At 38.0% G+C, this 13581-nt stretch overlaps 2 protein-coding genes across 2 annotated transcripts; both read left to right on the forward strand.

Annotated features, from left to right (window-relative positions):
• The first annotated feature begins 695 nt into the window (after window positions 1-695).
• On the forward strand, window positions 696-3860 carry LOC106376348 (1-acyl-sn-glycerol-3-phosphate acyltransferase 2-like). Its single transcript, NM_001316052.1, has 11 exons — window positions 696-841; window positions 1172-1294; window positions 1467-1506; window positions 1593-1666; window positions 1959-2018; window positions 2209-2286; window positions 2404-2562; window positions 2655-2780; window positions 3027-3119; window positions 3217-3303; window positions 3382-3860. Exons 1-11 carry the CDS (start codon window positions 764-766, stop codon window positions 3634-3636), a joined length of 1173 nt encoding a protein of 390 aa, NP_001302981.1. The 5' UTR covers window positions 696-763; the 3' UTR covers window positions 3637-3860.
• Window positions 3861-4490: 630 nt separating this feature from the next.
• On the forward strand, window positions 4491-12481 carry LOC106376431 (DNA-directed RNA polymerase I subunit 1-like). Its single transcript, XM_013816547.3, has 21 exons — window positions 4491-4673; window positions 4764-4936; window positions 5178-5337; window positions 5444-5704; window positions 5772-5996; window positions 6077-6244; window positions 6374-6536; window positions 6651-6838; window positions 7087-7350; window positions 7467-7555; window positions 7655-7802; window positions 7891-8109; window positions 8198-8521; window positions 8607-8751; window positions 8873-9081; window positions 9353-9555; window positions 9693-9891; window positions 9979-10247; window positions 10326-10466; window positions 10688-11444; window positions 11524-12481. The coding sequence occupies exons 1-21, from the start codon at window positions 4653-4655 to the stop codon at window positions 12118-12120; spliced, it is 4923 nt and encodes a 1640-aa protein (XP_013672001.2). The 5' UTR covers window positions 4491-4652; the 3' UTR covers window positions 12121-12481.
• The last annotated feature ends 1100 nt before the right edge of the window (window positions 12482-13581 follow it).

Raw genomic sequence — 13581 nt, forward strand, 5'->3', positions numbered from 1 at the left:
TTGGAGAATTGTTGCGAACAAGTATCTTGCTACATGTTAATGGTCGTAACACGTATGGTCTAAATTCGATTGGAACAATATCTTTTTTTTTTTTTGGTAAAAATTGGAACAATATCTTGCTTTTGATACATATTTATTTAAACTACCCGAATGTAATCTTTGCATAAATAAATAAAAAACATGCATAACATTTTTTTACACATGCAAAAGGAAACATAGGAACTAAGTCCTCCATAATTCATATGCAAGCAAATACAAACGGAGTCTAAAACTTATTAAAACCATGGTTAAGATTTTGGGTGGAGAAGTGATCTGAAGATGTTTAGACTAGAGATAAATTGTAGCTAATATTTGAACAAAAAAAAATTGTAGCTAATATATTACGTCAGAACTCAAATATAGATGAAAGAAAGTTGGTTGACCTAATTGAATTATAAAAAGAGAAAGGGGACATTTTAAATAATTTACAAAAGAGAGGGGCTAGAATGAAATAAAAGAGAGAAACGCCCATTCCGTGTCCTCGTAATCATCTAACTCCTCCTTATAACACCGATGATAGAAAAATAAAAATAAAAATAAAATCGCTCCCAAAATTCTAACTGTATCGGGAAACATTAAAATCGCAAAAAGTTAATTTAGCGATTTGTTTCTGGTTGGGGTTATTTAATTTTTCGTCTTTTAAAATCAATCTGCAAAAAAACTTGTCCTTTTGAATCTGGAAACGGAGTTATCATCACATTAGCTGCTTTGGTGTGTTTATTCCATGGCGATGGCAGCAGCTGTGATTGTGCCTCTGGGCATTCTCTTCTTCATATCTGGTCTCGTTGTTAATCTCCTTCAGGTGGGTTTCCTAAAATTCGAAACCTTTTTGAAAAGATTCCGTTGATGTTCTCCTGCGTTTGTAGATCTCCTCTTCTTCTTCTTCTTCTTCTCTGTTATTAGGGCTCCTGCACTGAACATAAGAGTTATTATTGTGTGGTTTTTTGAAGTGTAAAGTTCCTTTATTTATGTTGATTTTTCACTAGACTGAGAGAAATGTTTGTCTCCGTCCGTCTGAGTTTTCTAGGTTTTGGGATTGAAGAAAGGATCTTTTATGTCTTAAGTGCGAATTGAGCCTTGTCTCTGAGCTTCGTTTGATGTTTTTACAACTTTTTTTTGTTTGTTATTTCAGGCGATTTGTTATGTTCTTATTCGACCTCTGTCTAAGAACACGTACAGAAAAATCAACCGGGTGGTTGCTGAAACCTTGTGGCTTGAGCTTGTCTGGATTGTTGACTGGTGGGCTGGTGTAAAGGTATTGTCTTTTCCGTTTTTAAGTATAAATGATTAGGAAGCAGACCTTTGCCTCTGCATATTTTCGTTATAAAGGTAGCTTATCTTAGTAAAGGAACATACTGAGACCATCAATTTTTTTTTGCCATTTTGTTATGATATCCTTTGAGACCTTCCTTTTTCTTTTGCCCTAGATCCAAGTGTTTGCTGATAATGAAACCTTCAATCGAATGGGTAAGTTCCTGCTTATTGATATACAAGTCATAATATATATGAAAGATTCTGTAGCTTGAGTGATTGTTTCTATACTTTTTATCCAGGCAAAGAACATGCTCTTGTCGTTTGTAATCATCGGAGTGATATTGATTGGCTTGTGGGGTGGATTCTGGCTCAGGTACATAACTTAATCTCAAAGTTTCATGCATATTTTTTCTCTAGATAGTCATGTTTGCTTGAATGTGTAAATGAGGTTCAACATAGACCTCTTGGTGACCAAGCTTGTATTTGTGAAATGGGACCATGTGTTACTTTCTAGTTTCTAGTGAATATAGATTCTCTTAGATAGAAGGTTACAGTCCTTAATCATCCACTGACGAGATCAGATAGAATATAGCATCATAATAACAGGCTCAATGCTATGCTTGTTACATCTTTAATGTATTGTTTCGTATTTTCTTTCCTTGCAGAGATCAGGCTGCCTGGGAAGCGCATTGGCTGTAATGAAGAAGTCTTCCAAATTTCTTCCCGTATGTGAGATCTATTAAGTTTACTGATGTGCTTGCTAGATTTTAAAGAAAGTAGCAATCTTCAATTTTATTTCTGAATCTCTGCTATAAGTTAGAAACTTGATAACTGGATTTGGGTTGAGAAAAAAGATCATTGCTTTAGGTTCATATACTTCTCCTTTTCATTCTATGATCTGACTTGCACATACAGGTCATAGGCTGGTCAATGTGGTTCTCGGAGTATCTGTTTCTTGAAAGAAACTGGGCAAAGGATGAAAGCACTTTAAAGGTATGCATGCATCTCTATTATTCTTGTGCAATTCATTTAAACGCTTATTAGCCCGAAAATGCAGAATCTTCGTTGGCCCTTCATGAGTTATGTGTGTTTATTATCTAAATTTTACAGTCAGGTCTTCAACGCTTGAACGACTTCCCTAGACCTTTCTGGTTAGCACTCTTCGTGGAGGGAACCCGATTTACAGAGGCTAAACTTAAAGCAGCACAAGAGTACGCTGCCTCCTCTGAGCTGCCCGTCCCTCGAAATGTGTTGATTCCTCGCACCAAAGTAAGTTTTACTATTTTTCTTTTTACCCATTCTTAGGGCAACTTGATATCTTTGTGCACTAATTATTAGACTTGGTTTGTTTTTATTGTCAGGGTTTTGTGTCAGCTGTTAGTAATATGCGTTCATTTGTCCCAGCCATTTATGATATGACCGTGGCTATTCCAAAAACATCTCCACCCCCAACGATGCTCAGACTATTCAAAGGACAACCTTCTGTGGTAAGCATGTGAAACATATGAATAGGTCATCATCATTAAGCAACATATAGCAATTACAACTTGCACTCTTCTCACAACGCATTTCATAGTATTCACAGCTCTATCCATTTCATTTTCGCTGCAACCCTTATCTTGTGGAATGTTACCTTTGCTCCTATAATGTGTTAGAAATCGTAGGGCTCGTCGGATTCCAAAGCTTTTTGTAACTCACTGACCATTCCCCCAAACCATTGATGGTGGTTTCAGGTGCATGTTCACATCAAGTGTCACTCGATGAAAGACTTGCCTGAATCAGATGACGCAATTGCACAGTGGTGCAGAGATCAGTTTGTGGCTAAGGTTAAGATTATGGATATAGTGACAAGATTCAACATAGAGAGAAGCTAAGTTAAAAGTTCATATTGACTCACTCTCTATTCTCGGCTCTGTGGTACAGGATGCACTATTAGACAAACACATAGCTGCAGACACTTTCCCTGGTCAGCAAGAACAGAACATTGGCCGTCCCATAAAGTCTCTTGCAGTGAGTCTCATCAAAACATTCTCTCTGGTCCATCTATAATACTCAAAATCTCACAAGTCCCTTCATCTTTTCTTCCAGGTGGTTCTATCATGGTCATGCCTACTGATTCTTGGAGCAATGAAGTTCTTGCACTGGTCAAATCTCTTCTCCTCATGGAAAGGCATCGCGTTTTCGGCGCTTGGTCTAGGCATCATCACTCTCTGTATGCAGATCCTGATCCGTTCCTCTCAGTCAGAGCGTTCTACCCCAGCCAAAGTCGTTCCAGCCAAGCCAAAAGACAATCATAACGACTCAGGATCATCCTCCCAAACAGAAGTAGAGAAGCAGAAGTAAAAGAAAGGGTCGAAAAGATCAAAACACAGACAAGAAGCGTATCAGTTTTGTTATAAGAAACAAAACTCTCCCAAGTGAAATCCCTTAATTATTATCAGCTCCATCTTGTTTAGCTACTACTATTGCTATTTACTCAGCCTACTCCCTTGTGATTTTTCTTCTTCTTAAGTGCATAGGGCATTGTACAACTTTATATTATTAGAATTGGAAGTTGGGATTGTTCTTAAAGACTTTCATTTTCGATATTCTTTTTTTCTTTCTTAAATTCATTCAACAGGGTATGCTATCACAAGAGATTCTTGGACAAGATTTAACAAATGATAGAAGAAAAAGTTAACTAAGAGACATTCACGGATTATTACATTGATAAAAATATTTTAGTTTTTGAGTTTAATTATAAAACGATGACATACAAAGGAAAATAAATTATATAATTTGTGAATTTGTACTAACATTATTATTTAATCTAACACTTAAACTAGTTTAGATTCACTTAAATCGATTTAAACTGTTTTGAACGGTTTAAACTTATTTGAATTGTATAAATCAAATTTTTAAAAATTATTTTGGACCTAGGCCGGGGCTCAGAGTCTTAGACACCACCTATACTAATTTTAAGAACCTTGCTTTAAATTATTCAACATAGTATGTTATTACTAGAGATTTATGGACTAAATTTAACAAATGTCAGAAGAAAACGTTAACTAACGAGACACTATCTGAAAGTTAATTACATGATTAAAAGCCGAAGTTAACTAGTGGGCTTTTTTTTGTCGGCAACAAGGTTTTTAATTTTGGGCCGGACACACGGAGACAAAAATAAAATAAAAAAAGGTTTTACATAAATAAATCATAATTAATAAATACACACATTTTTTTTTCATCTTCAACCTAAAACCCTTCAAGCCGTATTTGCAGGGAAGGAAAATAAAGCAGGTTCTTCGCGCCGCCGCGTTATCACCGGCGATAAAGTAATTGAACTCTAATTCTCTCCGTTCTTGCAAAACTCACTCGCTATGGCTCAAACCACCACAGAGGTTTGTTAATAGTTTTTCGATTGCTGGTTCATAAAGTTCAGTGCTTTTGATGGTTTTAACTAATGCCTTCGAGGTTTTGGGTTTCTCCAGGGAGCTTCCCAAGTGGTTGAATCCGTTAGGTTTAGCTTCATGACAGAGGAAGATGTCCGAAAGCACAGTGTTCTTCAAGTTACAAAACCCATCTTGCTCGATAACGTTGGGAGACCTGTCCCTGGTGGTCTCTATGATCCTCTTATGGGTCCAATGGAGGATGATAGATCAAAGTAAAGACTTCTCCCTTTTTTAAGGACTTTTATATAAAGATTTGATTTTTTTTTATTCCTTTTGTCTCTTGCTTGAACATGTTAGTTATAATGGTAATTTAGTTAGAGAGACAATGTTCAAAGGCGCTTTAATGGGCGCTTAGGTGTCGCCTAGACCGATTTTTAGAACACTAGCTTCTATGATTCTCTCGTCATATTGTTTGCTTAATCTGAGCTTTTTTACATTCTCCAATTATTGCAGGTGTAAAACGTGTGATCAGCGCAATTTAGATTGTCCAGGACATTGTGGGCGTATCGAGCTTGTCCGTCCTATCTACCACCCTTTGCTGTTCAATCTCCTTTTCATTTTTTTGCAGAGGACATGTTTCTTCTGCCATCACTTTATGGTTAAAAAGGAAGTGGTAAGATGAGATTTACATATATGTATATATGATAACAAGCTTGATAAGAGTTGGCTCCTCGTTTGCGTTTACTAAAATTTCTTTATATCTTTGGTTCATTTTTAAGGTTGCAAGGTGCGTCTCTCAGTTGAAACTCATCATGAAAGGTGATGTGATTGCCGCTAAGCAGCTGTCTCTTAAACCCACAGATTCATCACCAGGGGAATGTGAAGACTCTGACATGGGGAAGCAGAGATGGACATCTCTTCAGTTCGCTGAAGCCACTGACGTAATCAATCAGTTTCTTAGGTTGAAGTCAAGGAAGTGTGAGTCTTGCAAAGCAAAGCCTCCTAAACTAGAGAAGCCTATTTTCGGATGGGTTCGCTTGGTATGTCCTCTTGAATTTTGTTTCTTCCTCTTTGATATTCTCATTAATGACAATCTTTTTCAAACAGGATGGTATGTCAGCGATCGACATTGGAGCTAATGTAATGCGAGGGGTTAAGGCTAAGAAGTCCGCTAACAGTGGGGAAGATTCCGATGACGGTGATGAGAGTGGTATCAGTGGATTACATGAAGTTGAAGATGGTGCTAAAAAGAAAAAAGGAAAGTCTTCGAAAGCAGCTAAAGACTATGGAGATCTCAAGAAGGCTTCTAAAAGAGACCTTTTACCGATTGAGGTTTGTTTCTAATATAATTTAACTTTACAAGAATTTTCCACATTTATAATGTCTCTGCTGTTTTATTACATTTGTTTCAGGTCAAGGAAATCTTAGAAGGTTTGTGGGATAATGAGTATGAGTTTTGCTCCTTCATTGGTGATCTTTGGAAGAGTGGATCTGAAAAAATGGACTATTCTATGTTCTTTTTGGGGAGTGTTCTTGTGCCTCCTACTAAATTTAGAGCTCCAACAAAAGGAGGTGATAGCGTAAGTTCTACTTTACATATATACTTCTATTTGGAGTTTGTGTTATAGCTGTTGGCATTGCCTCTGCGAGGCACTTTCAGTGTCTCTTTCCCCCATTAACTTATATATTTACGTTTTTGTTTCTTACAGGTTACGGAACATGCTCACACCGCAGGGCTAAATAAGGTCTTGGAAGCCAATATAGCCCTTGGAAATGCCTGTACTAACAAATTAGGTCTATCCAAGATAGTTTCCATATGGATGAATCTTCAAGAAACAGTCAATGTCTTGTTTGATAGCAAGACTGCCACAGGTTAGCTTCTTGCTCATTGACTTGCTCTAGATGCATCTATCACTAAAACTATCCTTATTCTTTTCTAGCAACTGATTGCCCCACTTGTCGACTGACTGATATTATCCGTTACAGTTAAAAGCCAGAGAGAGGGTACTGGAATATGTCAACTGCTGGAGAAGAAAGAGGGTCTGTTTCGGCAAAAGATGATGGGAAAGAGAGTGAATCATGCTTGCAGATCTGTGATATCTCCAGATCCTTTTATCGCTGTCAATGACATTGGAATTCCTCCTTGCTTTGCTTTGAAATTGAGCTATCCTGAGGTATGATGTCATATAACAGTTTATTGCACTTGTTACTTGATTTGACCACTAATCTTTTGACTTTAAATCACACGCCCGAGAGTCTTAGATGGATGAAATTTTGGTTTATTGATCTGAAGAGTCATATGTGAAGACAACTATTATCTTTGCTTGTAATGCTTTTCAAATTTGAAAACATAGTCTTTTTCCACAAAGATGCTTGTCCGAGCTGTATTGTAACCTTATGTATGTTTTTTTTTCCGGTGCAGAGGGTGACTCCTTGGAATGTTAAAAAGTTAAGGCAGGCTATCATTAATGGTCCTGACGTTCACCCTGGAGCAACACACTACTCTGACAGAGTATCTACAATGAAGCTGCCTCCTACCAAAAAAGCACGAATAGCAATTGCAAGAAAGCTGCTGTCCTCACGAGGAGTCAATACAGAACTTGGGAAAACTTGTGATGTCAACTTTGAATGTAAAACTGTCTACCGGCATATGCAAGATGGCGACGTCGTCCTTGTCAATCGTCAGGTGTGGTACTGTTGATTTTCTTATCTAAATTGTTTCTCAAGTTTTCTGAGCTCGATGTTGGAAAGTGTCTTCTGGGTTGTCTATGTCACTTACAAGTGTTTTTCTTGTCATGACAGCCAACATTACATAAACCTAGTATTATGGCTCACATTGTCCGTGTTCTTAAGGGGGAGAAAACACTTCGTCTCCACTATGCAAATTGCAGGTAGACTCCTAGGATATGCAATTTTCCATGTCTCTGTTGATCTTTTCACATGTATTTTGATGTATCTCAGGACTGATTTTAAAACTACTTTGGTTCCAGTACATACAATGCAGATTTCGATGGGGATGAGATGAATGTCCATTTTCCACAAGATGAGATTTCACGATCTGAGGCTTACAATATTGTCAATGCCAACAACCAATATGCCAGGCCTTCTAATGGTGATCCACTTCGAGCTTTAATTCAGGTTCTGCATCCAAGCTTTTCTTCAAACCTTTTTTATTCATTTCCACAAACTGAGTCGTATTTATTGACATTGTATTTTTACTTTACAGGACCACATTGTTAGTTCGGTTTTACTTACAAAAGGGGACACCTTTTTGGACAAAGAGGAATTCAATCAGCTTCTCTTCAGTTCCGGCGTGACTGACATGGTGCTCAGTTCTTTTTCTGGACGATCTGGCAAAAAAGTCACACAATCAGCTTCTAATGCAGAGCTGTTGACTGTCACGCCTGCCATTTTGAAACCAGTACCTCTTTGGACAGGAAAGCAGGTGATCACAACACTCCCTGATATTTATTTGTTCTGTTTATAGTTTTGTTGGTTTCTCTGACCAAGGTGGTTCTCTTGTTATGCTCTAGGTCATCACGGCAGTGTTAAATGAGATAACCAAAGGCCATCCCCCATTCAGCGTAGAGAAATCTACAAAACTTCCGGTTGACTTCTTCAAATGTAGAACAAGAGAAACAAAGTCTAAAAGTGGAGAATCCAGCAAAAAGAGCAAGAAGAGTGATTTTAATGAAGATAAACTGCTCATCAGAAAGAATGAATTTGTCCGCGGTGTGATTGACAAGGCTCAGTTTGCGGACTATGGGTTGGTTCATACAGTGCATGAGCTCTACGGTCCAAATGCTGCAGGAAACCTGCTTTCTGTCTTTAGTCGTCTCTTCACAGTCTTCCTTCAGGTTTTTGCTCTCATGAAGTCTATAGTTTGTTTTCATTTGTTACGGAGTTTTTGTATCCTGAACTTTTGCTTAAACATCTTTTCAGACTCAAGGTTTCACCTGTGGAGTTGATGATCTTATTATTTTGAAAGATGTGGATGAAAAGAGGACGGAGCAACTTCGAGAATGTGAAGGGGTTGGTGAAAAAGTACTCCGTAAGACCTTTGGCGTTGATGTTAATGCTCAAATAGGTATGTATTTTTGAGGCAGAGTATGTACTTGATCGACATGGTCGTTTGTTACATTGTATAGTATGAAGCAGGAAATTTTAGTTTACCAAATAAACTAATCACAGATTACTCTTTCCTACAGATCCTCAGGACATGAAATCCAGAATTGAGCGAGTTCTGTATGAGGATGGCGAACTTGCTTTGGCATCTTTGGACAGGAGCGTCGTAAGTGAGCTCAACCAGTGTTCAGGCAAGGGGGTGATGAACGATTTGCTCTCTGATGGGTTGTTGAAAACACCTGGAACGAATTGTATCTCTCTGATGACAATATCTGGGGCTAAGGGCAGTAAGGTGAGTCTTTTCTTCAGTTTGCTTGTTCAAGTACGCATTTACAGTATCTAAAAATTGGTTTTGAGCTTACATGTTCTTAGAACTTTCCTTCTTCTGCTGTTTATTTAGCTCATGCCAAGTTTTCAAACTATATATATATATATTTTTGGAAATTAGATAAAGAAGCAGTTTACCAAAAGACAGACAACTTGTCATCAATTTGATAGATTTACTTTTTCAATGGTGTGCAAGTAGTTCTCGTCATTTCTCTCATGTTATTGACGTTGTGCAGGTTAACTTCCAGCAAATTTCTTCTCACCTTGGCCAGCAAGATTTAGAAGGAAAAAGAGTTCCCCGAATGGTTTCAGGGAAGACACTACCTTGCTTCCATCCATGGGATTGGTCACCTAGAGCTGGAGGTTTTATTAGTGACAGATTCCTTAGCGGTCTTCGCCCCCAAGAATACTACTTTCATTGTATGGCTGGACGAGAAGGGTAAGTAGTATAAAACTTATATTCTTTGAGCTTTTTTTTAGTGTTCTTTTGTTGCATCCCCTGTGATATTTCTGCTAAGAGTCTTTGCCATCTTTCTTCTGGCGCATTGTAATCACTTAAGTCATTCTGGTCCACAGGTTAGTTGATACTGCAGTGAAGACATCACGTAGTGGGTATCTACAGAGATGTTTGATGAAAAATCTTGAGAGCCTGAAAGTCAACTATGATTGTACAGTACGGGATGCTGATGGGTCCATCATTCAGTTCCAATATGGTGAAGATGGCGTGGATGTTCATCGATCTAGCTTCATTGAAAAGTTCCAAGAAATGACATTAGTAAACATTCCTTTTCAAACGGTTTAGCCTTTTTCCTAATCTTTATCTGCTTCTCGGAAACTTATGTTGTTATTTAACGTTATTCAGAATCAAGATATGTTCCTTGAAAGATGTAGCGAAGACATGCTATCTGGATCCAGTAGTTACATAACTGATCTTCCTATTACGCTTAAGAAGGGAGCTGAGAAGTTTGTAGAGGCAATGCCTATGAAAGAACGTATTGCTTCTAAAATGGTGAGACAAGAAGATCTTCTGAAGCTAGTGAAGTCAAAATTCTTTGCAAGTCTCGCCCAGCCAGGGGAGCCTGTGGGTGTACTTGCTGCACAATCTGTAGGAGAGCCATCAACACAGATGACGTTAGTTATTTCCTTGAAACTTTTGAATCCTTCATTAAATATTTGCTTATAGTTCTCTTTTGCGCTGTCAATTTACAGGTTGAATACTTTCCATCTTGCTGGACGTGGAGAGATGAATGTGACACTTGGTATTCCACGTTTACAAGAGATCTTGATGACTGCTGCTGCAGACATTAAGACACCCATCATGACCTGCCCGTTGCTGAAGGGCAAAACAAAGTAAGTTGCTTTAGTTATGGTCACTTGATGGGTAGCTTCTCTTAGAAAGTATTTAGGATATGTTTAAAAAATCGCTAGGCGGTAGTCATGCGTTAGGGAACTATTGATTAGACGAACGCCTAGACTGATTTTTTGCCACCTAGAGACCGTTTAGACCGGTTTTTAGAACACTTAGTAATATGAAATTGGATTTTTTGGCTTGAACTTTGTCATTTGTGCAGTGATGATGCAAGTCAAATCACTGATAAGTTGAGGAAGATTACCGTAGCAGATATTATCAAGAGTATGGAAGTGTCCGTCATACCATTTGCAGTTCATGGGGGTGAAGTTTGCAGTATTCACAAGCTTAAGATCAATCTATACAAGCCAGAGCATTATCCAAAGCACACTGATATTACCGAAGAAGACTGGGAAGAGACAATGACGGTCACGTTTCTGAGGAAGCTGGAAGACGCTATAGAGACTCACATGAAAATGCTCTTGAGAATCAGGGGCATAAAGATTGAGAAAGACAACGGTCCAAAATCCGGAAACGAAACGGATAATGATGATTCCGATAGTGGAAAGAAGACTGGAGGTGATGATGACGATGATGATGATGAGGGAGAGGATACAGAGGCTGATGATCTTGGTGCAGATGCACAGAAACGGAAGAAGCAAGCAACAGATGAGCAGGATTATGAGGAGAGTGATGACGATGAGAAGAATGAACCGTCTTCAGTTAGTGGAGTAGTTGACCCTGAGATGGATGATGATGAAGATGAGGACGGAGAAGTTAGCAAGGAAGATACCCCGGAGGAAGATACCTTGGAAGCGAAGAAAGAGGTGAAGAATGTTCAACAAGAGAATAAAAAAAAGAAGAGACAAAGATTTGTCAGTGGTGAAAAAGACAGACACATCTTTGCTGAAGGCAAAGGAAAGACATTTGAGGTCCACTTCAAGTTTCATAAAAATGAGCCTCATATATTACTTGCTCAGGTACCTTTTCCTTGAAGCTATTATTACCCTTTATGACTCTGATGTGTGCTAAGCCCTCATACTATTTTATTACACGCAGGTTGCTCAAAAAACAGCGCAGAAAGTTTACATCCAGAACCTTGGGAAGATCGAACGGTGCACGGTAGCTAACTGTGGTGATCCTCAAGTGATATACTACGGAGACAATCCAAAGGAGAGAGCAGAGATCTCCAACGAAGAAAAGAAAGCCTCACCAGCTCTCCACGCATCAGGAGTTGATTTTGCTGGTCTCTGGGAGTTTCAAGACAAGCTTGACGTCAGGTACTTGTACAGCAACAGCATCCACGACATGCTCAACACTTTTGGAGTTGAAGCAGCTAGAGAGACGATCATCAGGGAGATAAACCACGTTTTCAAATCGTACGGTATCTCAGTTAGCATCAGGCACTTGAACCTCATCGCGGATTACATGACGTTCTCTGGTGGGTACCGTCCAATGAGCCGTATGGGAGGAATTGCAGAATCAACTTCTCCGTTCTGCAGAATGACGTTTGAGACGGCCACTAAGTTTATTGTTCAAGCAGCTACTTATGGAGAAGTGGATAGGCTTGAAACTCCCTCAGCTAGAATATGTCTTGGCTTGCCCGCTCTTACGGGAACAGGTTGCTTCGACTTGTTGCAGAGAATGGATCTCTGAGATGATCCTAAAGTGGAGCCTACTGCCTAGTTTTTTCTCTATTTTATGTCTTCCTACAAGTGGATAGATTCGCCTGCCGACAACGGAGGAAAAGTTTGGAAGGAAAGAGCTGCATCTTTGGTGACTTTTTTGATCTTGATTTGATGTTTGCTTACTGACGGTAATGCATTAGGCCACTTTATTTGTATTTCTACCTAATTTATGTTTGGCACCTTTTGTTTTTTTAAATTATTTTGTGTCAGTTTTGGATTGATTATGTGTCCTGAAAACTATTGGATGATAAGTCTTAATCTTAGTTCTGTGGTCCGAGTCAAATCGAAAATTTTGTTTTCTGGTTTTAATGAACTGAACATTGGCCTGATTTTGATATCATTGTCATCAAAATTTATTATCATAGCAAATTAAATGTCTAAAGATTGCATTTAGTCACTCAACAATTAAACGAACAAATATATGGTCATTACACAACCTAGCATATGAATGAGGAGATCACTTCAATAAGTACAGAGATTTGGATTATATTTTCTTATGGTTTTTATTTTTATTAGTTTCTCAAATTCGAATATTTTCTTATCAATTGTGTCAACGTTGTGTACTTTACAACTTGACCTAAAATCACGAGATAATAAGTCATATACATTGTAGAAAATCTTGGCGATACACTGAGGTGTGGATTGGATACTTACGTCATGATCTATAGTGAATAAATCTCAAGTTTTTGGTGGTGCCGTGAATTTTGATAGATTGAGTCTCATCCGCTCTGAACTCTGTTAGTAGCTTGACGAGCCAAATAATTTTCTGCCTCTATTATATACTTCGACTCATCCGAATCTTACTCTAAATTCGTTGTCATTTTATCTTATCACTTTAGCTTTTTTTTTTTTTTTTTTTTTTTTTGTCGACAACATTACAGACTCATATTAACTCAGTAAACCACATCTTGGGGATGATTGGTTGGGGCTGTAAATACTCTGAACAGCCAAAATTTAGTCTACAGCTATATATATCAACCAATCGAACTTTGCTTTCCTTAAAAAAACTCACAGCAAAAAAATCTCTGCAAAATCAAAATATGGCTGTAGAGAGCTTTATTTCCAGAGCAAAAAATTAGTGCTTTAGAAATCTACATCAAAGAAAGCTACAGCAAATAAATCTACAGATTAAATTCTACAACAAAAAATATAAAGGTACAGCAGTTACCAATCATCCCCATTATCACTTTAGCTATATTGTAATATTTCATGTTTCTGCTTTTTCAAAAAAAAAATATTTCATGTTTCTGGAGTTTTAAACAATTCCCTCTTCTGTTGTAACCCAAATGTCTAAATTCTTGATGAAATTAGTGTTTCAAAAAAAACCATATATAGGAGAAACATGGAAATTTCAAATCTATGGTCTTTAAGAATTGTACATTAAACATTTTAACTTCCACACATTCTGATTTGAGCCAAAACGCAAAGC

This window comes from Brassica napus, chromosome C8 (genome assembly GCF_020379485.1).
Source record: "Brassica napus cultivar Da-Ae chromosome C8, Da-Ae, whole genome shotgun sequence".
Lineage (NCBI taxonomy): Eukaryota > Viridiplantae > Streptophyta > Magnoliopsida > Brassicales > Brassicaceae > Brassica > Brassica napus.

Coding starts and splice junctions, on each gene's coding strand:
- LOC106376348 (NM_001316052.1), top strand. CDS start 764: ATGGCGATGGCAGCAGCTGTGATTGTGCCTCTGGGCATTCTCTTCTTC. Junction 1,295..1,466: donor ACTGGTGGGCTGGTGTAAAG/GTATTGTCTTTT, acceptor CTTTTGCCCTAG/ATCCAAGTGTTTGCTGATAA. Junction 3,120..3,216: donor GAGATCAGTTTGTGGCTAAG/GTTAAGATTATG, acceptor TCTGTGGTACAG/GATGCACTATTAGACAAACA.
- LOC106376431 (XM_013816547.3), top strand. CDS start 4,653: ATGGCTCAAACCACCACAGAG. Junction 8,522..8,606: donor TCTTCACAGTCTTCCTTCAG/GTTTTTGCTCTC, acceptor ACATCTTTTCAG/ACTCAAGGTTTCACCTGTGG. Junction 8,752..8,872: donor TGATGTTAATGCTCAAATAG/GTATGTATTTTT, acceptor TCTTTCCTACAG/ATCCTCAGGACATGAAATCC.